General features: G+C 43.4%; 1 protein-coding gene across 1 annotated transcript in view; it reads left to right on the top strand.

Annotated features, from left to right (window-relative positions):
• The window catches only part of UGGT2 (UDP-glucose glycoprotein glucosyltransferase 2), a 282,769-nt gene that overhangs the window by 223,179 nt on the left and 31,928 nt on the right, over positions 1–27,662 (top strand). Inside the window, exons 31-36 of the mRNA XM_077807042.1 lie at positions 4,458–4,543; positions 10,377–10,387; positions 18,288–18,296; positions 22,818–22,893; positions 24,745–24,829; positions 26,196–26,378. Of these exons, the coding sequence (XP_077663168.1) occupies positions 4,458–4,543; positions 10,377–10,387; positions 18,288–18,296; positions 22,818–22,893; positions 24,745–24,829; positions 26,196–26,378 (450 nt within the window). The remainder of the gene's footprint in view (positions 1–4,457; positions 4,544–10,376; positions 10,388–18,287; positions 18,297–22,817; positions 22,894–24,744; positions 24,830–26,195; positions 26,379–27,662) is intronic.

Here is a 27,662-nt window from a genome sequence, read left to right as displayed (position 1 = left end):
GTTTTTTGTTCAAGTATAGCTACTTTCACATCTGTTATAGAATGTCCAGGAAGATTCAAGTGTTCTCCCACTGGCTTTTGTGTGTTACCATTCTTGAAGTCCGATTTGTGTCCATTTATTCTTTTACATAGGGACAGTCCGGTTTGGCCAATGTACATGGCAGAGGGGCATTGCTGGCACATGATGGCATATATAACATTAGTAGACGTGCAGGTGAATGAGCCTCTGATCGTGTGGTTGATGTGGTTGGGTCCTCTGATGGTGTCACTAGAGTAGATATGGGGACAGAGTAGTCAACAAGGTTTGCTACAGGGATTGGTTCCTGAGTTAGTGTTTCTGTGATGTGTAGTTGCTGGTGAGTATTTGCTTCAAGTTGGGGGGTTGTCTGTAAGTGAGGACTGTCCTGTCTCCCAAGGTCTGTGAGAGTGAGGGATCGTTTTCCAGGACAGGTTGTAAATCGCTGATAATGTGCTGGGGGATGCACGTAATGGCCAGTGCTGTTCTGTTATTTTCCTTGTGCGGCCTGTCCTGTAGTAGGTGATTTCTGGGTACCGTCTCGCTCTGTCAATCTGTTTCCTCAATTCCCCAGATGGGTATTGTAGTTTTAAGAATGCTTGATAATGATCTTGTAGGTGCTTGTCTCTGTCTGAGGGATTGGAGCAAATTCAGTTGTATCTTAGGGCTTGGGTGTAGACAATGTATTGTGTGATCAGTCCTGGATGGAAGCTGGAGGCATGTAGATAAGTATAGCGGTCAGTAGGTTTCCAGTATAGGGTGGTGTTTATGTGACCATCACTTATTTGCACTATAGTGTCCAGGAAGTGGATCTCTTGTGTGGCCCAGGCTGAGGTTGATGGTGGGGTGGAAATTGTTGAAATTCAGGTGGAATTCTTCAAGGGCCTCCTTCCCGTGGGTCCATATGATGAAGATGTCATCAATGTAGCGCAAGTAGAGGAGGGGCGCTAAGGGACAAGAGCTGAGGAAGCGTGGCTCTAAGTCAGCCATAAAGATGTTGGCATACTGTGAGGCCATGTGGGTACCCATAGCAGTGCCACTGACTTGAAGGTATAAGGTGTCCCCAAGTCTGAAATGGTTGTGTGTGAGGACAAAGTCATAAAGCTCAGCCACCAGGTGTGCTGTGGTCTTATCAGGGTTACTGTTCTTGGCAGCTTGTAGTCCATCCTCATGTGGAATATTGGTATAAAGAGCTTCTACATCTTTATGCCCCTCTGCCATGTACACTGGCCAAACCGGACAGTCCCTACATAAAAGAATAAATGGACACAAATCGTACATCAGGAATAGTAACACACAAAAGCCAGTGGGAGAACACTTGAATCTTCCTGGACATTCTATAACAGATGTGAAAGTAGCTATACTTGAACAAAAAACTTCAGAAACAGACTTCAAAGAGAAACAGCAGAACTAAAATTCATTTGCAAATTTAACTCCATTAATTTGGTCTTGAATAGAGACTGAGAGTGGCTGGCTCATTACAGAAGCAGCTTTGCCTCTCCTGAAATTGACACCTCATCATCTATTGTTGGGAGTGGACTACATCCACCCTGATGGAATTGACCCTGTCAACACTGGTTCTCCACTTGTGAGGTAACTCCTTTCTCTTCATGTGTCAGTATATTTATGTCTGCATCTGTAACTTTCACTCAAGGCATCTAAAGAAGTGAGGTTTTTACCCATGAAAGCTTATGCTCAAATAAATCTGTTAAGTCTTTAAGGTGCCACCGGACTCCTTGTCTTTGTGGATACAGACTAACACGGCTACCCCCTGTTATGTGAAGAGTTACCTATTGTAAAGGAGTAAGGAATCCCACAGTACTTCACGTTTCCAGCATTATTATTTTTTTAGTTTCTCATTTTGAGACTTCTTCATACAGTGTGTCCCAGTTTTGGACCTTCAGAGGCTGAGAAAGGTACAGAGCTACAGGGCAGAGGCAACAGGACATGTTTCCTCTGAGTCTCCTCCCCAGTCCCATGGATGTAAGTTTTCAGGATCTGAGGGAAATGGGATAAAATGCCATAGAGGCAGCTGACCCAACCCTGTACCGTGCAGATACAGAGAGATCCACATGTTCAGCCTCAGTACACAATCTGGGTCAAAATTAGGTAAATGATATGGTTGGAAAGTTAGTGTCCCCTTGATCTGTTGTAACCAAGTAATTTAAATAAGTAGAGTTGTATCAAATGTGGCAGATAGTATCTAATTTAAATTAGACTGCAGTCTTATCATAAATCAGATGTAGGCTATATCTTCAGAGACACTTGCTGTGAAGAAACTAAAAAAAACACAGGTTTTTACTGATTCAGTACTGACACAAAGCTAATAACATTAGCTTGACAATACCAAAAAAAAAATCTAAATTAATTTTGGATAGAATTACATACATTCAGACACTTCAAGTGTTTGAAAAATGTATGTGGATTGCAGATATGTAGTTCAGAGAGTAAGGCCATCTAGTAAATTCAATTGAAGCTACTGGGCCCGAACATGGCCCATCTTGGACTTTGGCACAAGAGAGTAGAGGGGGTATAAGGTGCATTGAGGAGCATATGTAAGCGGAGGAATGGTCCTGCTATTGTGGGGAACTTTCCTGGCTTCTGCACTACCCCGATGAAATGGGCTAGCGGAAGGGTCTGAGTCCTCGCTCCCGCTTCCTTTCCCCAGAGGCCTCCCTGCCCTTGAGGACTCCCCTTCCACTCTGCTGTCTGGCAGAGTCCTTGTAACCCCAACAAGGCTGGGCCCAGGATTCCTGGGGGGCTTGACCCCCAACCTTGCTGTGGTCACCTAGGACAGGGGCTAGGGTGTCCCCACTCCAGGGTATTCTCTCTACACTGGACACTTCCCTGACCCACTGATCATTACATATGATTTAAAGCAAATACAATTGATTTAATCAACAATTAGTTTAAAAAGGAATAAGGAAAAATGGGAAAGGTTAAAGGAAAACACATCACCCTGCTCTGTGGCAGGGAACATTACAAATAGTGTCTCTGGAATGTCAGGACAATTCACAGTCTGTTCCTTGTAGGCCCCGCCTTCTCAGGCCCTGGCTGTGCTGCAGGGATGCTGCGGGTTGGACACTTGCTCTGGTGGTGGCTACAAGTTCTCAGGCTCTAAGTCGTAGTCTAACTCCTTCTTCCCAGTGTTGCCCCCACCCTGTTGGGGTTACGATCACCCTCCAAGCCTGGCCTGCAGAGCCTCTTGGCTGAGGCCTCTCCCTGTGCTGGGCCCGCTGCCCAGAGTCCCCCTCACTCTCCCTAGCTGTTCACCGCACCCGGCGCTGGACTGCTCCAGCCCCAGCTCCACCACTCTGTCTCAGCACTGCTGCTGCTCTGCCTCCACCTCTCTGGGCTGCTTTTCTGGCCCCTCTGGCTCTGGTTGCTGCAGCTGTCCTCCCAGGGCAAGTCTACTCTCTCTGGGCTGCTTTTCTGGCCCCTCTGGATCTGGCACAGCTCTGCTCCCCAGCGCAGCTTGGGCCCCTGCTTTCTCCTTACCTCGGCCCCACTCTGTCCGACCGAGGCAATTCCAGCTTACACAGAGGGCGGGACCCTCTGGCCTCCTGACTCCCTGATTAGCCTGCCTGCCCTGTCATTCAGGCTGACCTGGAGCATTGGCCTCTCCCCATTGTTCCTGGGGAATGTCAGTCTCAGGGTCCTGATTCCCCATCGAGCCTTCCCCTTTTGTACTGGGAGCTAGCCAACCAAAACATTCCCACTCAATGTTAGTAAGGGGGCAACAGTCCCCTTACACATACACTATGACAGGTACGAATCTGTCACAGTTTTCTCCTTCTCCAGAGCACGGGGGAGACAAGGAGGGAGCTTGTGATTCACAATCTCCCTCGTGGGCTGCTTCAAGGGCAGTGCAACAGCATGTTTCCCCTAACTATGGTCTGTGTCACATACTGATAGCCTGCCTTTTATGAGCAAAGATGGAAAGGAGGCTGCACTAGTTTTGTGTATTATTAATTACTCTTTACATATACAAACACAGAGTGCTTAAGCCTGCTCTTTGATTTGAGGATGTGAATCCCCATATGATCTTGTGTAAACAGTTGTTGCATAATCAGTTACTACTCTCTGGCATGCCTGGAGCAAATTTTACAAAGTACAAGGAAAGGATGGGTCACATAGCTAAGAAAGGAAGAGGACTGAATCTGAGAAATGTATATAGATAACATTGTAGAATATATGCTAGTATGGAAAAAAAAATTCAAGATCGGGTGGACAGGACTGATTGTCTACACTGTGTACAAAATACTTACATTTGAATAGTATGATATGGTATTGTTACAGTGTAATTTCAAACCATTAAAGAATTAACTTGCTGAATTAGAAAACTTGCTGAATTAAAACTGGCCAATAGGTCCATTTTACAGCTACTGTATTTACTAACTAACCTCTCAAATTACATGAATGCTACTTTTTTTAATGACTAGGTACAAAAAAAACCTGATAAAATTGATGAAGATCTCCTTAGTGTTGGGGTTACAGAAGAAAAAGGAGCATGGGAATCCATTACAAGGTAACTGATGTTTGTTTTCACTTGGATCATGCCAATACAGCATGATTATAATAATTATTAGTTTATTATTTATAGTGTGGAAGCTCCCAAAATGTGACAGGGACTGTACAAACACATAAGAAAAGAAAGGCCTTACCCCAAAGAGTTTATCATTCAACAGACAAGAGAGATGAGCATAGAAACAAATATTCTTGGTGATATTAGGTAAATATTTTGTTGGATATTTTGTTTCCCTGTTCATCCCTCCATAACCTTTTCCAGATGCTCCAGCCAACTTGCTCCACCAATATGTGTTCTATCACCTTATGGCATAGACTCAACCTTCTTATGAGAATCAGGGGGTTAGAGAAATTAAAAAATCAGCTGTTAATATGGTACTCATGTATCAAATTGAACTCCAAAGCAGACTATGATATGGCAATAATATGTCTGTTTGCAGACAAAGTTTGTGAAAACTGAGTGTTTCTACATTTTTTTCATCCAGGTATATATTAAAGCTTGAATTTAAATAATTTGGATTTGTTTTACAATTATGTAGTGATTCATAGGCCAGAAGGGCCCATTGTGATCATCTAGTCTAACCTCCTGTATAACACAAGCCATAGAACTTCCCCAAATAATTCCTAGAGCATATATTTTAGATATTTTTAAAATACATTTTAGATACAAATGTGATTGTATTAATTTACTCTGAGTATTGTATTATTTTTCAATAATATTATGTATGTGTTTCTGAAATTGAAAATGGAAATCACTAGGAAGATATGGAGCAAAGTCCAAAAACAAGGATGTAAGTAACTCATAATTCTTCTTTGAGTAGTGTCCTTGTGGGTGTTCCAGTGCAGGTGCACAATATGCCTCTTGTACCTTTTGATCAGAGATTTTCGGTAGCAGTGCCCTTTCGCCCCATGCATGTGCTCTAGATATGCTCATGCCCCATACCAAGGATATATAGAGCTGTGCAGGTGAATCTCACCTGGTTTCTTCTCAGCTGCTCAACAGCCTGAGGTGGAGTATCCAGCTTAGCCTCAAGTTCTTAGTTCCAGTTCAGTTTGTTTAGTTCTTTTGATAATCATACTTCTTTAGTTAATTGGAGGTTTTCTGATTATATTCCCTTTCCCCATCAACCCCCCTTTCTGAGGGGTTTGCCTTGGGAGTTGTCATCAACCTGGCGTGCCAGAATCCCCATGATTCAAGCGTTGCCTTACCTGCTGGGAATCTATACCAGTGAGCAACAGACATGCCTGGTGTATCCACTATCTGGGACACACCCACATTCCAGCCAAGTGCAAGATCTACTCAGCTTTTAAAAGCATATTTTGAAAAAAAACGAGATTAAATTTAGGCTCCTCATGACGGAAGGTTCCCTCTGACCAGCCTCAGATACAGCTCACAGACATAGACCTGGAACATTGGCCTCCAAGTGAGCACAGTGCCCCTTCAACCTCCCTACCTAGATCTTTGTGGGATAAGAACACAGAGGTACCAGTAGATGTCTCATGGGGAGGGAGTGCTGGTTCTCCTTATAGAAAGCCTAATCCAAAAAAAGGTTTGGTCACCATCAAGAATGACCATTTTGGAGACTTCAGGTTCCAGGAAGCTCTCTCTGGTATCAGGAGCTCTCAGAAGATCTTGAGGTCGTCAAAGAACCCGTGATACCATGCAAACCTCAGTACTGCAACATTGGTCTTTCTGAGGTCATCATCCTCAGTACCAGGACCATTGGCTGAACAAGATACTACTGTCAACATCCTCAGTACTGACACCAGTTAATCTGGAGCCTCATCCAGTCCTGGTGGAGATTTACCCCGTACTGCAGGAGCTTAGATTCTCCAAGGACTTGTCAGTGTCTGAGGTGCCACAGTTTCTGTTTTTTTTAATGGTTATCAAACAATTGTTGGTGCTGAGATCTCCCAAGTCTCAGAGACCTTACCTTCCTCTGATATCATCAGCACTATATGGACAACCATTCTTGCCTTCAGTGTCTGCTTCTTCTCTAGACTATGCTGAAGACTCTTCTTCAGATTCCTAGATCTCTGTGCAGGGGTTCCCTACATACCGCCACAGAAACATTTTTCCAGACATCTTAACTGAGAAAGTTGTGCCCTTGGGGCTTCTACCTTTAGCCCCTTCTCACTGGTATGAGCAGCACTGAAGTCCTCCTGCCTACCTTATGATTCCCCACAATGGCTTTATTGTTACTGGTGGTAGCCTGTCATCAGCAAGTATCAAGGGCTCCTAGCTGTTCCTTGGGGAGCATCATGAAGGGCAGTCTCCTGCTCCGTCTCTCCCTTCTCAAGAGCCCCAACCAAACGAGGAGTCTTTTGAGGAGCAATCGACTAAAGTGATCAAGGAGGTGACACCACAAACTAATATCTCCACCAGATGAGGCTGTGATACCTTCTCTGCCCTCTTACACTGACGATTTTAAACAGTTTCAGGAGCTGATGGAACAGATTGCTGACTCGCTTCAGATCCCACTGGAGAAGATGCAAGTGTCTCAACTTAAGCTCTTGGACATCCTCCACAGGACACCCTCTGGTTGCATAGCTTTACCAGTAAATGAGTCTCCACTGGGTCCTGCCAAAACTAGCTGGAGTCTGACAGATGCAAATAAAAAGTATTATGTTCCAGAAAAAAATACAAGTTTTTATTTTCACACCCTCCACCCAACTGTTTATTTGTAGAGACTGTTAGTAAGCATGGTAGGCAATACTAACAGCATAATAACTCATATCATATGATAAAGACCAGAAGCCCTTCAACCTTGCTGGATGTAAAAACTACTCTTCCATACCCCCCCCCCCAGTTTAGAATAGTGAATTATCAGCTCTGATGGCAAAGATGGCACACCAACTACAATAAACTCAACACTTTTATTAATCATCTTCCCCCAGAACATTAGGAATAGTTCCAGGCTGAGTTCATAACTGACTCAGCTCTTAGCAAGCACCTGGTTGTGAGCTTCCCTAGATGTATCTGACATTGAAGCACCTTCCGTCTCTGCTTCTGTCATGCATCAAACATCTTGGATGAAGCAGTTGAGGTTTTCTAGGATGGTCCAAAATGCCATAAAAGACCTTCTTTTGATAGACTAAAACTTCTCAGTGAGTCTACTGATTAATCCATGCACACTATAAAGGATTTGAGGGCCACACTTAGATCTCTCAGTATATATACACCGGCAAATAAAAAATTTAATAGATCCCAACACAGAGATCCCATCCGTTCCAGTTCTCCGGCATTCATAGGCTGGCCGAACCACCTAAGAGATGGAGATACCAAAAATGGTTGCAGTTTCAGGTCTTTTCGACACCACTCAATTTTGATGGCGTGGTCAAAGGCCCAGAACATCCCCACCTTGGGAATCTTCAGCTACACCACACTACCCACCTCCCTCCCTTTGGAGGCAGTCTCTTCCATTTTTGAGCTGCATGGAACAAAGTACATCCAACAAATGGGTTTTGAAAATTATAACATCAAGCTACTCCATCCATTTCACCTCCATCCCCTCATCCCACTCCTGTCCCTATCCCTTCTCAGGGACACTTCTCACAAACATTTGCTGAGACAGGAGACTACCTCTCTTCTAAGCATAGAGGCTGTAGAATCCGTTCCAGTCCACCACAGAGGGGAAGGGATTTTATTCCAAGTATTTTCTGGTTCCAAAAAAGAATGGTGGATGGAGATCAGTTTTAGATCTCATACTTCAAAACACCTTAGTGAAATCAGACATTCAGGATCATAGCTGTAATTCTATCATTAGATTCTGTGGATTGGTTAGCCATACATGATCTGAAGGTCGAGGATTGCAATCACCCCTCTCTCAAGAGGTTTCTTCATTTCAAACATGGCCAGCATCACTTAATGTATCAAGTACTCCCCTTTGGCCTTTCATCTGTGCCAAGAGTATTTTCCAAAGTCCTGGCAGTAGTAGCCACTTATGTTTGTTGGCAGGGAATAATCATCTTCCCCTATCTCAACAATTGGCTATTAAAGAGCTGGTTGTACACCAAAGTTCTCTCTGCAATATAGCCAGCCATGTCCTTATCTGCAGCTTAGAACTTCAGCTCAAGCAGAAAGTCCATTTTCATTCCAGTTGTACAGATAGACTTCATAGGATCTTCTCTGAATGCTGTAACATGTAGAGCTTACCTCCCTGTGGACAGATTTACAACACTGACAAGCCTTATTGCCAAGATTGAAATAAGCCCCCAGACAACAGCAAGAAGTTGCCTCCAACTGCTGGGTTGTATGGCAGCTTGTACTTTCATAACACAACACACCAGGCTGCACCTTTGCTGCTTCCAGAGTTGTTGCAGAACAGTCTGTATCCTGAACAAACATGATCTAGACAAGTTGGTATCTGTCCCTTGTCAGGGGATACACTCACACAGCTGGTGGAAAGACCTGTCCAGAGTCCAATGCATGATTTCCTTTCACCTAGCCTCCTCCTATTATCATCACAACTTCAGATGCGTCACGTATCCACTTCCTTCCCTTAACTGAACAAATTCATCAAAGTCATGCCAGATAACATAGCCTGCATGTTCTATATAAATCATCATGGAGAAGCAAGATTCCCCTCTCTTTGTGCTGAAAAAATAAAACAATGGAATTAGCGTATAGCCTATCACATTCTCATTTCAGCCTCTTAACCTCTCAGGCATGCAGAACACCATGGCAGGTGATCTGACCAAATATTTCTCCCAGGATTACAAGTGGGAACTGGACCCTTGGATTCTCAAACAGATTTTCCTGACCTGGTGGGTTTCCAAAAATGGACCTCTTTACAACTGCTGCCAACAGACAGTGCAAGAAATTCAGTTTGCTGGGGCATCTGAATCATCAGTCCTTGGAAGACACCTTTCTCATTCTTGGATAAGGGACTTTCTCTGTGCACATTCTCTGATACTATTAATTCTAAGGGTTTTGAACGAGATCAAACAAGACAAAGCCAGAGTCATTCTAGTTGCATCAGCTTGTCCAAGGCAAGTCTGGTACCCTTACCTGATTCACCTCGCTTCCTTTGCAGTGTTGCAGCGTTGACCATTTCCCATCCGCTGTCTCAGGATTCCAGTTGAACACTATCTAGACTTGGCCATCCTTCAACATAGAGCTTGGGTTTTCAATAGTTCTCTGGGGTAGAGGTTTCTTATGTGACAGAGATACAAGAGGTCCTATTAAACCGCAGAAAAAAGTCTATTCGAAATACTTAGCTTCAAAACTGGCTCTGGGAAGAAGGATAAAGGAGTTTGAGATTAAAGTTGTGTTCTCGGCCATCCTCCCTGTTGAAGGAAAAGGCCCAGGTAGGTACCGTCGAATTGTGGAGGTAAATGCGTGGTTACACAGGTGGTGTTGGAGAGAGGGCTTTGGATTTCTCGACCATGGGGTGTTGTTCCGGGAAGAAGGATTGCTAGGAAGAGATGGGATCCACCTAACAAAGAGAGGGAAGAGTATCTTTGCAGGCAGGCTTGCTAACCTAGTGAGGAGGGCTTTAAACGAGGCTCAGCAGGGAACGGTGGCCTAAGCCCTGAGGTAAGTGGGGAAGTGGAATACCAGGAGGAAACAAAAGGAGGAGGGTGCAGTAGGGGAGGCCTCCTGATTCACACTGAGAAAGCAGGGCAATCGGTTAGGTATCTTAGGTGCATTTACACGAACGCAAGAAGCCTGGGAAACAAGCAGGAAGAATTGGAGGTCCTGGCACAGTCAAAGAACTCTGATGTGATTGAAATAACAGAGACTTCGTGGGGTAGCTCACATGACTGGAGCACTGTCATGGATGGATATAAACTGTTCAGGAAGGGCAGGCAGGGGAGGAAAGGTGGAGGAGTTTCACTGTACGTAAGAGAGCGGTATGATTGCTCAGAGCTCCAGTATGAAACTAGAGAAAATCCTGTTGAGAGTCTTTGTGTTAAGTTCAGAAGCGAGAGCAACAAGGGTGATGTCGTGGTGGGTGTGTGCTATAGGCCACCTGACCAGGAAGATGAGGTAGACGAGGCTTTCTTCAGACAATTGACTGAAATTTCCAGAACACAGGCCCTGGTTCTAAGGGGGGACTTCAATCACCCTGACATCTGCTGGGAGAGCAATACAGCAGTGCACAGACAATCCAGGAAGTTTTTGGAGAGTGTTGGGGACAACTTCTTGGTGCAACTACTGGAGGAACCAACCAGGGACCATTCTCCTCTTGACCTGCTGCTTACAAACAGGGAAGAATTGGTAGGGGAAGTAGCAATGGGTGGCAGCCTAGGCAGCAGTGACTATGAGATGGTTGAAGAAAGGAGAGTAGCAAAATATGGACCCTGGACTTCAGAAAAGCAGGCTTTGACTCCCTTAGGGAACTGATGGTCAGGATCCCCTAGGAGGCTAATATGAGGGAGAAAGGAGTCCAGGAAAGCTGGTTGTATTTTAAAGAAACCTTATTGAGGGCGCAGGAACAAACCATTCCGATGTGCAGAAAGAATAGCAAATATGGCAGGCGACCAGCTTGGCTTAACACTGAAATCTTCTGTGAGCTTAAACACAAAAAGGAAGCTTACAAAAAGTGGAAACTTGGTCAGATGACTACGCAGAAGTATAAAAATAATGCTTGAGCATGCAGAGGTGTAATCAGGAAGGCCAAAACACAACTGGAGTTGCAGCTAGCAAGGGATGTGAAGGGTAACAAGAAGGGTTTCTACAGGTATGTTAGCAACAAAAAAAAGGTCAGGGAAAATGTGGGACCCCTAATGAATGGGGGAGGCAACCTAGTGTCAGATGATGTGGAAAAAGCTGAAGTACTCAATGCTTTTTTTGCCTCGGTCTTCACAGACAAGGTCAGCTCCCACACTGCTGTCCTGGGCAACACAGTATGGGGAGGTGGTGAGCAGCCCTCAGTGGTGAAAGAACAGGTTAAGGACTATTTAGAAAAGCTGGATGTGCACAAGTCTATGGGTCCAGATCTAATGCATCTGAGGGTGCTGGAGGAATTGTCTGATGTGATTGCAGAGCCATTGGCCATTATCTCTGGAAACTTGTGGCGATCGGGGGAAGGCCCAGACAATTGGAAAAAGGCAAATATAGTGCCCACCTTTAAAAAAAGGAAGAAGGAGAACCCGGGGAACTACAGACAGGTCAGCCTCACCTCAGTCCCTGGAAAAATCATGGAGCAGGTCCTCAAGGAAACCATTTTGAAGTACTTGGAGGAGAGGAAGGTGATCAGGAACAGTCAACATGGATTCACCAAGGGCAAGTCATGCCTGACCAACCTGATTGCCTTCTACGATGAGATAACTGGCTCTGTGGATATGGGGAAAGCGATAGACGTGATATATCTTGACTTTAGCAAAGCTTTTCATACAGTCTCCCACAGTATTCTTGCCAGCAAGTTAAAGAAGTATGGGCTGGATGAATGGACTATAAGGTGGATAGAAAGCTGGCTAGATGGTTGGGCTCAACAGGTAGTGATCAATGGTTCCATGTCTATTTGGCATCCGATATCAAGCGGAATGCCATGGGGCCGGTCCTGAGGCCAGTTTTGTTCAACGTCTTCATTAATGATCTGGACGATGGGATAGATTGCACCCTCAGCAAGTTCGCAGATGACACTAAGCTAGGGGGAGAGGTAGATACACTGGAGGGTAAGGATAGGTCTAGAGTGACCTAGACAAATTGGAGGATTGGGCCAGAAGAAATCTGATGAGGTTCAACAAGGACAAGTGCAGAGTCCTGCACTTAGGATGGAAGAATCCCATGCTCCGCTTCAGGCTGGGGACCAACTGGCTAAGCAGCAGTTCTGCAGAAAAGGACCTGGGGATTACAGTGGATGAGAAGTTGGATATGAGTCAGCAGTGTTCCCTTGTCACCAAGAAGGCTAACTGCATACTGGCCTGCATTAGTAGGAGCATTGCCAGCAGGTCAAGGGAAGTGATTATTCCCCTCTATTTGGCACTGGTGAGACCACATCTGGAGTATTGCGTCCAGTTTTGGGCCCGCCACTACAGAAAGGATGTGGACAAATTGGAGGGCAACAAAAATGATCAGGGGGCTGGGGCACATGACTTACAAGGAGAGGCTGAGGGAACTGGTCTTATTTAGTCTGAAGAAGAGAAGAGAGAGAGGATTTGAAAGCAGCCTTCAACTGCCTGAATGGGGGTTCCAAAGAGGATGGAGCTTAGCTGTTCTCAGAGGTGGCAGATGACAGAAAAAGGAGCAATAGTCTCAAGTTGCAGTGGGGGAGGTCTAAGTTGGATATTAGGAAACACTGTTTCACTAGGAGGGTGGTGAAGCACTGGAATGGGTTACCTAAGGAGGTGGTGGAATCTCCTTCCTTAGAGGTTTTTAAGGTCAGGCTTGACAAAGCCCTGGCTGGGATGGTTTAGTTGGTGTTGGTCCTGCTTTGAGTAGGGGGTTGGACTAGATGTCCTCCTGAGGTCTCTTCCAACCCTAATCTTCTTTGATTCTATGAATTGGTGTACACTTCCCTCTTTGCTGTTCTTGATTGCCTGTTGGATTTAAAGAAGTCAGATCTTTCCATGAGTTCAGTCAGAGTTTTTATTTGACAGCTATTACAGCCTTTCATTCTCCTGTGAGGGATTCTCAGTCTTTGTTCATCCCACTTTGAGCCACTAGCTAAGTCTTCTCTGCTGCACTTATCAAGGAAAACATTCATTCTCTGTGGCCATCTTTTCTGCTTGTGTAGTCAGGAAACTAGGATCATTAATAGGTGACTTTCCCTCGCCTATTTGCTATTCTCTTCAAGAATAAGGTATCATTATGCCCATGTCCCAAGTTTGTACCTAAAATATTCTCTAATTTCCAAATTAACCATGTTATCCATCTTCCTGTGTTTTTCCCCCCAATGCCACACCAATATTAGAAGGGCACTAGCCTTCTATTTGGACTGTTCAGAAAGACCTCTGGACTATTTATCTCAGTTGTGACCAGATCTAAAGGATCCATGATCTCTACACAAAGACTTTCAAAGTGGATTCGTGGGTTGTTACCGGGCTGCTAATGTTCAGCCCCCTTGAATAGCTCATTCTAGAAGATCCCAAGCTAACTCCATGGCACTATAAAGAAAATGTGCCAACTCCTGAAATTTGCAAAGCGGCAACCTGGACATCAATGCATTTTTTTTCGAACACTGAAGTCTGGTATGTGCCTGTAAATCAAAAGCTGCTGTTGGCATGACAGTCCCTCTGTATTGGATCCAGCTCCAAAGCTGTTCCTCTTTCAGGGGATACTGCTTCGGGGTCACCTCAAGTGGAGAACCCATGAGGACATTATGACACACTGTGCCTTAGGGGAACACCCTGCATCCCCACGTTCATCCTTATAATATGGTTGTGTGGTATCCAATGCAAAGTTTGTCATGTCGGGTGTCTTCAGAAGGCTCATGATGCACTGAGCATTGTTGTTATAGTAATGTTATAGGTTGTAATTCCATGTATATAGTTATGAGGCTGAAAATGTGTCTTCATGGCTTAAAACAAGCCCAGGAAAAAACTTTCCAGGAGCAGAGGCCCAGGCAAAATTCTCCAAGAGCAGAGGGGCTGTTCACACATCATCAGGGCATGTATGGGACAAACCCAGCCCAGCCTCACAGGAACAAAGGACACTGGCCTAGGCAGCAACAGAGGATCTGTTGGACTCTTGAGTGTGTCATCCGCCATCCCTTCATCATGGGACCGTGATGAGATAATGCTCACCTGACTCTGAAAGGATGGGGAGGGCAAAACCAAGAGGGAAGAAAGGACATGATAAAAAGGAGAGACGTTTGCCATACTCTCTCTCTCTCTCTCTCTCTTTTCCACGTACATCTGCAGACCACCACCAATTGACTGAAGCGCTGATCAAAGGAGAGAACCTGGCTGAAGGGCAACCAGCCAGCCTGTGGTGAGAAGCATCTAAGTTTGTAAGGGCACTGACAGTGTTAAGATCAACGTAGAATGCGTTTTGCTTGTATTTCATTTGACCAAATATGACTTCTTGTGCTTTGACTTATAATCACTTAAAATCTATCTTTTGTAGTTAATAAATTTATTTATTCTACCTGAGGCAGTGTGTTTGGTTTGGAGCATGTCAGAGACTCCCCTTGGGTTAAGAAGCCTGGTGCATATCAATTTCTTTGTTAAATTGACAAACTCATATAAGCTTGCAGTGTCCTGCAAGCATAACTGGACACTGCAAGACAGAGGCTCCTAGGGTTGCGTCTGGGACAAGAGATATTGGCTAGCATCATTCAGTTGCACAATCCAAGCAGCTTATGTGCCAAAGGCTGTGCATGAACAGCCCCAGAGTGGGGGTTCTCACAGCTGAGCAGGGTAAGGCTGTCTCCTAGAGTCAAGGATTGGAGTGACCTAGCAGATCACCAGTCCAGATAACACCAGGGGAATGTCCAAGACACTACTCACCTTGTGCAGTAGTTGGAGTTCTTCAAGATGTGTGTCTCTGAGTGCTTCACTACCTTCCCTCCTTCCCTTCTGCATCAGAGTTTCACAGGATTTCATGGTAGAGAAGGAACTGAGGGCTGTTTACCTGCATAGCTTTGTATATTCTTGTATGGGACATGAGAATGTCTAGAGTCCATGTGCAGGCTGAATACGCACTGTTACCAAAAAATTCCAATCAAAGGCTCATGAGGTGCATGCACAGCTGAAGTGGAGCATACACAGGACACACATCTCAAAGAACTCCAGTTCTTATTTGAGCGCTTGCTCGTGTTCATTCCACATTAGGTGTGCGTGTGCCACACCATTGCCAGAGCTTTTTCCCTCAGTGGTATCTGTCAAGCTGACTTTAGTGGCCTCTGATGCCACATGCTCATGTGCTGGCATAAGGGGTACTGCTGGCCTCGCACCCTCTCAGTTCCTTCTTACCGCCCAAGATGGTTACTGGAAGATCTCTTCTTGCTTTGGTGAGGTGTTTTTCAGCGGTTTTCTTCTCTGTAATTTAGTTTATTAGTATTGTAAATGGTATTAGTGTAGATAGCCCCCCTCCTTTAGCATAGAGGAGCTTCCTTCCCTCCTGGGGCCAGACATACCCCAGGCTTCAAACTTTGTGCCTCTTGTGGCAAGCCTATGTCAGTGAGCGATCCACACTCCAGTTGTCTGAAGTGTCTGGGAGAGGCTCACATTTGAAAGTGCTGTCAGATTTTTTGGAACTTTAAGCCTCATATGAAGAAAGACAGAGAGACTAGACCGAGGGCTATCCTAATGGAAGCCACTCTTAGACCTGCAAAGCGCACTTCTGGCACCGTGCATTTCTTGGCACTGTTTTCCAACTCCTGTGCCGAGCAAGAAACTTAAGAAGCAACACTCCAAAAGAAGGCATTCTCGCATGCCAAAGAAAGGCAAACAAGGGGAAGGCAGTGGAGTGCGACCCACATTGGGCACTCCTCCACCCCCAGTACCATGGCAGCACCATTGAATCTACCTAGAGCAGGGTGGGCAAACTTTTTGGACTGAGGGCCACATCGGGGTTCCAAAACTGTATGGAGGGCTGGGTAGGGAAGGCTGTGCCTCCCCAAACCCTAACCCTATCCATCCCCTCCCACTTCCCGCCCCCTGACTGCCCCCCCTCAGAACCCCAGACCCATCCAACCCCCCCTACTGCTTGTCCCCTGACCGTCGCCTCCTGGGACCCACTGCCCCCCATGGGACCCCACTCCCTGTCCAATCCCCCCTGCTCCCTGACTGCCCCGACCCCTATCCACACCCCTGCCCCCTGACAGGCCCCCCGGAGCCCCACACCCATCCAACCCCCCCTCTAAATCCCCTTTCAGAATGTGGCCCTGCAAACATGGGCGGAGGACTCAGGAGGAGCAGGTGCAGCCGCGCAGCCGGAGAGAAGCGGCAGTTTCCCCTTCAAAGCGCCACTTCTCTCCGGCCGGCTGCACTGCCACCTGGTGCTCTGCCTGTGTTTGCCGCGCTCCCGCCATCCGCACCACCCGTTTGCTCCCCTGAGGATGCAGGTGAGCCTCCCTTCCTGCTCTCCCCTGCCCCCGCAGTGCAGCCCCCTCCTGCGCTGGCGACGCGGCGTGCTGATGCTGCAGAGGAGGGGGGATACCAGCGGAGGGGCTGGAAAGATAGAGTCCCTGGCTGGGAGCTCAAGGGCTGGGCAGGACAGGCCCGCGGGCCGTAGATTGCGCAGCTCTGACCTCGAGGAACGTTGAGTCCAGTGCAGAACCCCCTGCAATGCCTGGAAGTTATCACAGCGCCAGAGGAATTACAGTGCCTTCTATGCGGGAAACCTTTGCAGCAGCCAAGAACTTGTTATCGCTCCTGGTACCGCCTACCCCGATGGGACAGCTGCTGGCTCTGATGAGCATGAGCAGGAGAGAGCATGGTGCTCAGAGATCCTTTCTGGCACTGGGACTTTTGTTACCTTCCTGGGGCAGGCTGACCCTCCTTTCTTCTGCAAGGTTGTCCCCAGTCCAGCACCAGTCCCTGGATGCTTGGCACCATACAGCGAAAGTGAGGGGTACTACTCTCCCATGGTCATTTCAGGAGGACTCTTAGAATCTGAGGTGATCCATCCCAAGAACTGCCACTGGTTCCCTATGTTCCACTGGATCCCGATGCAGGTCCCCCACGGGTACCTGGGCAGGTGGACAGTGGCCTATTCAGTGTCCATTCTGGAAACCATAGGACTTTCCCCCAGTACTGGGTCCGTTGTCTCAGCAGTCCTACTCAGTTACATCCAAGAGACAGATTTCTGCACCGCTCTGCTTGGACCTGGACCCTGGTACTGAACCTGGTACCAGTACACAGGACGTGACCCCAGTGGAAATAATAGAGGCAGAAGAAGAGAAGGCTCCCCCTCTGGCACAGGCCTCCTCCTCCTCCCCAGATGAGGCCGTCTTGGGACCAAAAGGCTTGCTGCCACAAGATAACTTTAGAACCCACCAGGAGCTTCTAAAGAGGATAGAAGCTAACCTGGGACTAGAGGTTGAGGAGCTCAAGGAGTATTCCTGCAGCCTCATTGACATTTTGGCTGCAGCAGCACCATCTAAGGTGGCCCTACCCATTAACGTGGCCATAATGGGTCCAATCAGAGCCATGTGGCAAATCCCATCTTCTCTCTTTGAAGAGGGCAGAGAAGAAATACTATGTGTCAGCCAAGGAGTACGAGTACTTATACTCTCTCTAGTCATATCAGCGGCCAATGAGAGGGATAGACAAGTCCAAGCACTTGCTACCCCCAAACAGAAAGACTTAAGGAAACTCAATTTTTGGCAGAAAAGTTTATTCAACAGGTGGACTACAGCTGTGTATCTCAAACCAGCAAGTCCTTCTGGGGAGGTACAATTACAACATGTGGGACTTCTTGTTGAAATTTAAAGACTTGTTGCTGCAGGACTTCAGGCAAGAGTTCTCCACTTTCTTAGAGGAGGGAAAGAACATAGCGAAAGCCTCACTCCAGGCAGCACTGGATGTAGCCGACGCAGCAGCTAGAAGGATGGCCTCTGCCATGACCATGAGATGACGCTCTTGGCTGCAGTACTGAGGGCTACCTCAGGAGGTCCAGCATTGATCCAGGACAACAAAGTCAGACAACATTTGCAAACTGTTCGATGATTTTATGATTTCAACAGAAAGCAGTTGGACTAATTGCATCAGGGTCTGCACTGATGGAGCATCAGCAAGGACCGGAAAGCATTCTGGTGTTGTGCGAAAAATAAAAGGCGTTGCACCTTACGCTATTTGGATACACAGCTATTTACACTGAGAGGTGTAAGAGGCAAAAGATATTGAACCAGGTCTTCACAGTGGTCTGAACACAGCAGTAACGCTCGTTAATTTTATTAACTCCAGAGCAACAAACTCGAGGTGTTTTGCTTCACTTTGAGGAGGTGGGTACAGAGCACCATTCCTTGCTCATGTGTACAGAGGTGAGATGCTTTCTCGAGGCAGAATGCTTCCCCATATATTAATCTCAAGGAAGAGTTATGTACTTAGCTGATAAAAAACGTGAACTTGCCGAAGTGCTGAAAGATAAAGTGTGGCTGGCAAAACTGGGTAACCTCGCAGACATATTCAGTGAAATGCTATGCAAGGTGGAAACACTAATTTTTATTGCCCAGTGTGAATGAATTGAGGTATTCAGAAGAAAACTACAACTCTGGAAAGTTCATTTCTGGGGGGCCACTACTGATATGTTTCTTTCATTCAGGAACGAAACACTGACTTTGACATAATTAAACCTCAGCTAGCAGCACATCTGTCTGGTCTGCTTAACAAATTTAATGCTTATTTTCCCAAACTCACAACAGAACAAGCTGCTACACACATGTGCACTACAAATCCCTTGAGTGAGAACATTGAAGCTAAACTTTCATCCAGTGTCCCACCAAAACTGTTGGAAGTGCTCACTGACATTTCGTCAGACAGCTCCCTCAGAATCAGGTTCAAAGAAATGCCACTGGAGAAATTTTGGTGTGTGTGTTCCAATGAATATATCACTGTTTCTTCTGCAGCGCTGAAAGTTTTGATCTCCTTTAGTACCACCTGCTTATGCAAAGCCAGATTTTCAGCCATTACATCAATGAAAACAAAGTATTGAACCACGATTGACATTGACCATGACATGTGCGTGTGCTTGTCAAAGATACCCCCAATCATTTTGACTGAAGTGTTGATCAGCACCAGCAACAAGTTTCACACTTGGTAAATAAAAAAAAATCAGTTTTATTTTTTGTTTTTGTACCTATATATATATGTATAGTTTGTTTAACTGTATACCAGTCCATTTAATACATCCATTTTAATCTATTGGATATGCAGAAAAACAGGTGTGGCACAGGTAGGCTGTGGAGTTTTTATAGCATTTGTGGGGAGGGGGGACTCAGAAAGAAAAAAGTTAAGAACCCCTGGACTAGGTGATCTAATATAGATATAAAAAATCCTAACTTTTATGATTCACATTTCAAATACGCAGGTGGACATAATAATCAGGGCTGGTAGCATCATCTGTTTTATGGTTGCCTAATGCTTCCCATTATGAGCCTGTTTTCAGTTAGTAACTTAGTTAACCTTTAACTATTTGGGATACAAATTTCCATGCTGTGTTCTGCCATTTCTGAGAATTAGGCTAGGGAAGAAAATTCTAATGACCTTTTCTTTTAAATGCTATAGCACCCCCATGCTTTAGAGCAAGAACTTAGTCTGGCGGAGGGTGGCCTTCGTATCAGAAGCCTTTTGAAATCTCATGAAAATCCACCCAAATTTAGCCAATATATAAGCCTTTGAAAAATTATATTTTGCATATGCTCAGTAGAGATTTGCCTAACCTCTAAAATCTACGAAGATTCCATTTTCCCTGGGCATGTTCTATCCCCTCACAACTCATAGTGCTAACCAGACTACACATGCACCATCCCCACAGAGTGACAACATGCTCCAACTCAAGTCTATGGGGGGGATGTCACCATGCCTCAGTGGGTCACAACTGAGAATACCGGATTCAGGACAAACTGCTGAGAAATGGGGTAGACTTACCCCAAAACTGTTGTTATTCTTCCATAAGATATACCATGCCAGTGACAAAAGTAAACTTCCATCTCACCACATTGGCTAACAAGAAGTCAGAAATGCAGTCTCCTTAGGTATTCCAATCCTTATTTCGACACACAGACACTAGACTTAATGATGAGTGGTTATTTAAAACCAGTTTCATCAACCAAAGAGGAGTTCTTCCAGAAAGTTTTGATATGAAGACATCAAGAGATGGAAAATCCACCACTTCCCTTAGAAGTTTGTTCCAGGGGTTAATCACTCTGTCAAAAATTTCAAATATGAATTTGTCTGGCTTCAGCTTCCAGCCATTGGTTCTTGTTATACTTTTCTTCATTAAAGAGCTCTTTAGTACCTAGTATTTTCTGTGTATGAAAATACCTATACACTGTAATCAAATTATCTTTTTGATAAGCTAAGCAGGTTGAACTCGAAATCTCTCATTAAAAGACATTTTCTCCAGCATTTGAATAATTTTTTTGGCTCTTTTCTGCACCGTCTCCAGTTTCTGCAGTCTAGATGAAAATGTCTGAATAGAACTAAAAAGGAAAAGAAAACGGTTATGGAAAAAATTCTGTAGACTTTAGATCCACAATGAGCTTTCATCTAAGGAATATGGCAGGGGAAATACCTATGAAAATTTCCCTCTCAGATTTCTGCTGGGAGGAATTTTAACCCAATTAACACAACAGAAGGACTCCTCAGTTCCAGTTTCCAGCTCCATCCCAGGCTGGAGCAGCTGATAGTAGCTATTACATGGAAATTCCTTCTGAGCCTCCTGTGATGTTACATGAACCAAATATGACCACGTAAATAATTTTTGCAACCACTGTTATATAATTGCAACAAATCTTACGCGAAGTATGTCATATAAGGTGTCAATGGAAAAATTATGATCATATTTATATGCATGTATCATTTTTGTCTCTGAAGTTATGAATGTTGACTATGTATATATATGAATATATACATTCATATATATACATATGAATATATGAGGATAAGCTTCTTCCAGGGCTCATTGTGTTCATTAAACCAACAACTTGAATAGTCCATTCACAATGTGCTGGCTCGATCAGATGTAAACTACCTTGTGGGTGTTACCCAGGAGCAAACACATATGAAACACATATATACATATGTATATATACATATGAAACACAGATATATATCTATATATATATATCTATATATATATATATATAGATATATATCTGTGTTTCATATGTGTTTGCTCCTGGGTAACACCCACAAGGTAGTTTACATCTGATCTAGCCAGCACATTGTGAATGGACTATTCAAGTTGTTGGCCCATTAATGAACACAATGAGCCCTGGAAGAAGCTTATCCCCACCTGATGGACATTACTGTGGACATTTTAGCCAGAATAATGGGTTTTGACCCTGGCTATGACACACCGAAGCTTACAAGGGCATGTGACCAGCTCATGTGACACTGGACTCCATCTTGTGCTTGTACTTTTCCACAAACTGTGTTGAGGGCTTTGCTTGAAATAATGAGTTTCCCTCGACATGGGAGAAGCTATAAAAGGCCCTCGAAACATCTCCATTTTGCCTCTTTCCTGCTCTGATCTCTGGACTATGGACTTTAACTAACAGGAGCATTACAACCAATGGATTGAGGACCTTCCAATCTTTTAGATGTTACCAGAGACATTATAAGTCAGCAGTTTATGTCATCACTGCTTCAAACCTGATACAGGAACTCTGCAATTGTTGTGCGTACTTGATTCCTTTGACCATTTTAACTCTGTCCTCTTTCTTTTCTCTTATAAATAAATCTTTAGATATTAGATACTAAAAGATTGGCAAAAGCATGATTATTGGGTAAGATCTGAATTATATATTGACCTGGGTATGTGGCTGTGGCTGGATCAGTAGAACCCTTTGTTGATGAAACTGGTTTTAAATAACCACTCATCGTTAAGTCTAGTGTCTGGGTGTCGAAACAAGGATTGGGATACCTAAGGAGACTGCATTTCTGACATAAGTTATTAGACTGCATTTCTGACGTGAGTTATTAGACTTATTATGTGGGCAACTGGGTGAAATGTAACTGCCTGTAATATGCAGGAGGTCAGACTCGATCTGTTGGTCCCTTCTGGTCTTAAACTCTATGAATCTCTGAACCTTAATTTTACCCTTTTGTTAGCATCTCTTATAATACTAATTATGTGGTCATAGCCTATACTTTCTACAGGACATCCCCACTCCTGTCTTCATCATTCAGAGTGCAAGTATATGGTGCATGGTGGATATGGTAGTGTAGAGAATAAGACAGGGGTCCTGTAGATATGTATCTTATCCTTGGCAATGTTCTGTTTGCAATTTTCACTTGTAATTTGGCAATACATGCAAATTTTAAAAGGTTTAACGGAGAGCACATTTGAGCTTCCAGGAGACTGGATGAATGACAGTGAATGAGGCTATGGTCCACTCACTGAACAATGATTATAAAAACAAATATTACTCATTCACAATCACTCTGTCTCATTCGCTGTGCACTGAATAGAAAAATCACTGGGCCTTCTGGAAAAATCGTATGTGGTCATGTAATTTCAAAGACAGTATTGTAATGCATATGCAAAACATGGGGGCAGATTTGAGCTTGTAGGGAAACCATTACTTGCAATTCTTTCAATATAGAACCTTGCTATTAATGTAGTTGTTTGGGTGGCTTATAGTCTTTGTCCTTCTCCCTAGTTACAGAGCCTATAACAGATATTTATTTTTTAAGTTTTTCAGATCTTCAAACAGAAGAAAAAGAGAAGAAAAAGTATGTTCTAAATATTTTTTCGGTTGCTTCAGGCCATTTATATGAACGCTTTTTAAGGTAATTTAAGCAAAAGGGAAAACTTAGGAATTTACTGGGAATACTCTAAAAGTTCATCAAAAAGTTAAACAGTTTTTAGGAAGTATGGCTATTACTTCCTAAAATAATAGTAGGAATAATAACATTGCGTAGAAAAAATGTACACAGGAAGGATCACATTTATTTTTGGTTCAACTATTGAATAATACTAGAGGTCAAATTGATCCAATATAGGTGTGTTCAAGAATATCATATCTTTCTCTTTTAAAGAAAACCTTTTTTAATGCTATCCATCAATGTATTTGATAAATATGAACACCAAAAGGCCAAAATCAGCCCTAGTGTATCCAGTTATAACTCCACAACTTCACTGGAGTCGTATCTGTTTAGATAATGGCTGAATGTGGCCCAAAATCTACATACTATCATGTGATGGCCCATTCCCTACATATACTAATACTACTGTATCCACGGGTTAATGATTTGATAAATCATAATTGTTTTAAGAGAATCATTATAGTGTGTTGTCAGACTGCTTAGAATACTTTTGTTCACAGATTTTTTGAAACAATTGACCAAGACTATTGCCATTGTGCGTGCTGTTACAGGGGTAACTGTACCTCTACCCTCTCTCTGAGTGCATCCCCTCAGAATGGAATTCTGTAATTCTCCCACTCCTAGGACTAGTCTACACTAGAAGCGATACAGCAGCGCAGCTGCACCGCTGTAGTGTGTCTGGTGAAGATGCTCATGCTGATGGGAGAGAGCTCTCCAGTCAGCATAATAAAACCACCTCCGCAAGAGGCAGTAGCTGTGTCAGGGGGAGAAGCTCTCCTGCCGACATAGCTTTATCCACACCTGCAGTTAGGTTGGTGTAACTTACATCGTTCAGGAGGGTGGCTTATTCACATCATGGAGCAACATAAGTTACACTGACGTAAGTGGTGTGTACAAGCCCTTAGACTCGTCCCAGGGCTGCAGTATCTTGTGGATCAACTGTTCTTACCTAGCAGGTCTGACTGAGCTTGGACACCTGCAGTTCTTCCCTCCAGAAATCTGTAACCAGTGAACTACAATGATTCAAAACAGCCTTCTTAAAATAAAATTATTCATTTTGCAGGAGGAACAAAGCATTTAGAGAAAACTGTTTATACCCATGTCTTTCTTACCGAGAGGCGTACCATCCCCTGATAGTAACCTAGGCAGGACTAACTTCTTCAGACTCCTCTGGCAGGCTGTCACGTGTCTCAGTCTTGTTTCCCTAAGCAACTCTTCCGTCTCTCTTGAGAATGTTAGTTTTAAACCTGCCACCGTTCTTTTGATTTTCTGCTTTGCTAGGCCTTTTTCTGTCCCTTACACTGTCAGTATTCACTGAAGGGTGGCTTATCTTGAGCCATTCTGTCTCCTTCCTGCTTGTTTTTTCTTAAAGTCCCTATTAAACTAAACCAATACAGTCATACAGTAAACATCCCAATAACCAAGTTAACACACAGTACTTATGAATTATTAGAGAGCAGCTCCATTTCAGTCACATGTGCATTTACCTGAGGATAGAACCTGTTAGTCGACCCATGTTTATTTAAACACTGTTCCTTCTAATGTGGTTTAAATACAGTTTAGCCAGTGTGGTGTAGACTTAGCTGTCTAAAAGCGGTCTAGAAAAATCTATGCCAGAATGCAGTTTATGATCATGGAAGTCACACCTTGCTTAAACTGTGTTGGCAAGAATCATAAATAGAATCAGGTTTGCTGCAAGCTTTTATTTCTAATATATAATGGGTCTTAAAACTGTAAAATCCCTTTTGATGTTATGGTTGAAATGTGATTTCATGATTATATTAATTTGTTTATTATAGACTTTTCTTTCCACAGAATTATGATGCTTTCCGTTCTGCGTCATACCAAGACACCTGTTAAATTTTGGTTTCTGAAAAATTATCTTTCTCCTACATTTAAGGTAAGTGTAATGTCCCTCTTTCATTGTGCTTGTATTGTTAATAACAGAGTAGTAAAATGAATAACAATGCATTGTCACTTTTACTGAATTTCATATTTTTATCATTAGAATAGATTTTAAAAATCACCAAATTAATTAAAATAACTACATTATGGAAACATTAATATCAAAGTTTTTAAACAGCCATTATATAAGATCTTTTTTTTCTTCTGAAACCAAGGTAGAATGGGTACATTTTAAAAGTTTCTTATATTCTGACAGATTATATCATCTTGAGAAAAATACTTATAGTTGGGAATACCACTAGAATTATGGAAATTGTCAGAGCAGCAGAAACACTTTAAGTGTACCAATTGTACCACTTTTTTTTTTAAGTAACAGGGAGAATAGACAGGTTTCAGAGTAACAGCCGTGTTAGTCTGTATTCGCAAAAAGAAAAGGAGTACTTGTGGCACCTTAGAGACTAACCAATTTATTTGAGCATAAGCTTTTGTGAGCTACAGCTCACTTCATCGGATGCATACTGTGGAAAGTACAGAAGATCTTTCTACACACACAAAGCATGAAAAAATGGGTGTTTACCACTACAAAAGGTTTTCTCTCCCCCCACCCCACTCTCCTGCTGGTAATAGCTTATCTAAAGTGATCACTCTCCTTACAACGTGTATGATAATCAAGTTGGGCCATTGGATTTGTGCTGGAAATGGCCCAGCTTGATTATCATACACATTGTAAGGAGAGTGATCACTTTAGATAAGCTATTACCAGCAGGAGAGTGGGGTGGGGGGAGAGAAAGCCTTTTGTAGTGGTAAACACCCATTTTTTCATGCTTTGTGTGTATAAAAAGATCTTCTGTACTTTCCACAGTATGCATCCGATGAAGTGAGCTGTAGCTCACAAAAGCTTATGCTCAAATAAATTGGTTAGTCTCTAAGGTGCCACAAGTACTCCTTTTCTCTTTACAGAAGTGTTTCACTTTTAGAGCCAGCTGCAAGGCTGAACTGAAAGGATCTTGTCATTGTAGTTAATTTTATTTTGCATCAGACTCCATTTTTAAAACATTTTTGTGCATAATCGTGGTGTTAATCAGTATGTCCTGACCCTAAAAGATAAAAAAAAAAATCACTTGGGGACATTAAAAAAAAGGAAATGTAATGTGGGGTGGAGGGATATATAGGCTAGAGACAATAAGAATGGTTATAATTAAGAGAGCGTTATCCATTGATTAACTTATAGAAATGGGAGTTAGGAGTTATGGGTTAGGGTATCAACAATGCCAGCTTTGCTGTGTGACCTAGCCCAAGTCACTTAATCTCTGTGCATATTGCACTGCATAAAGTTTTGTTTATTCTTTTTCCATTTCTAGGAGATTATTCCTCACATGGCGAAAGAATATGGATTCCAGTATGAACTGGTACAGTATAAGTGGCCCCGCTGGCTTCATCAACAGACTGAAAAGCAAAGAATTATCTGGGGTTACAAAATTCTTTTTCTAGATCTTCTTTTTCCACTGGCTGTGGACAAAATAATATTTGTTGATGCCGACCAGGTAAGAAACAATTTAGAAAAATACATCTGAAAGCAGGGTTTTGCATTGGTTCATGTCAACCCTTACCATCCCTGTAGATATCCTGTCTCAGATATTGATCTCATCAGGTCTCAATAACTGGATTGGCCATCACTAAGCATTACTGAAGGTGCTGCATGATGTGGTGTTCAAAATTCACTATGCAGCCCTTTTTACTCATTAATGAAGTAATACCTTCACACCATAGACTTGGAGCCATTGTGCTGTCTCAAATGGATGTGGTGCTGAAGTTTTGATCAGGTGGTCATTAAAATTCCCAGGATACTTTTTGTAAGTGTTTTGGTGCTGAATAGATACGGTTTGTAAAGCATCTTCAGAACCTTTCTGAAAGGTAAGGGTATTATATGGCCTAGATTTGCAAATGTGACTAATGATTTGAGTGGCATAATTTTTGAGTGGCCAAACTGACGTACCTAACAGGTCCTGATTTTCAGAACGGAGGTGCTCATCACTTTTGGGAAATCATGCCTCTTTGAGGTGTGTCAGGTTGGGCATCCAAAAATGCTGGTTTATAAATCGAAGATGATGCTTTTTACTTATTATTTCTTTTAGTTATTAAATATGATCAGGCTTGGTAGAATTCAATTTTTATAATTTTGGCATCTATATATTTTTGTTTTAAAGCCTTTTTGCCTATTTGTATCCATTTAAATTTTCACTATTGTGCAAAATTATAGGGTTTAAACATATTTTAATTTTTGTTGATTTAAAGTTTTGAAGTTGCAGGAAATTAGTAGGGTGTGTCAGGCAATATTTAGTGACAGTAGACACAGATTCAAAATTAAATTTTTTACAACTATTAAACACACTGTCAATATCACAGGTCAAAATATATAAAGTACACATCTTTAAATCAAACTCTTAATTCTCAAGTAGCATTTTTCTTATTTTGCCTGTCTGTAAGTTTAGATTATTATTGATGGAAATATGTTTTAATTAGTTTGTCTGTGTATGGTGACATTGATGTTTACTGACATTTACCAATAAAAATCTAATCCTTTGAAGCCTTACATAATATCCTATCCCAGGCTGGCTGGCCCTTTAAGAAGGGTAGGTTTCAACTTCACCTGTGACTGCTCATCTCCCTCAACTGCCTCCAGCTGATACTGTTTGACTGGGGATCAGGTAGTTGGGGTCAGTTATCAGACCCAACTGGGAAGCAGGCCACAGAGGTATGCTGCAGAGGCTGACCCTACCACAATAAAAAAAGAATAAAGTATGCATTTTGCCCAAGCAATAACTAGA

The sequence above is a fragment of the Eretmochelys imbricata genome, chromosome 1 (genome assembly GCF_965152235.1).
Source record: "Eretmochelys imbricata isolate rEreImb1 chromosome 1, rEreImb1.hap1, whole genome shotgun sequence".
Lineage (NCBI taxonomy): Eukaryota > Metazoa > Chordata > Testudines > Cheloniidae > Eretmochelys > Eretmochelys imbricata.
Note: the sequence above shows the minus strand (reverse complement) of the source record. Positions and strands in the feature narration are given on the sequence as shown.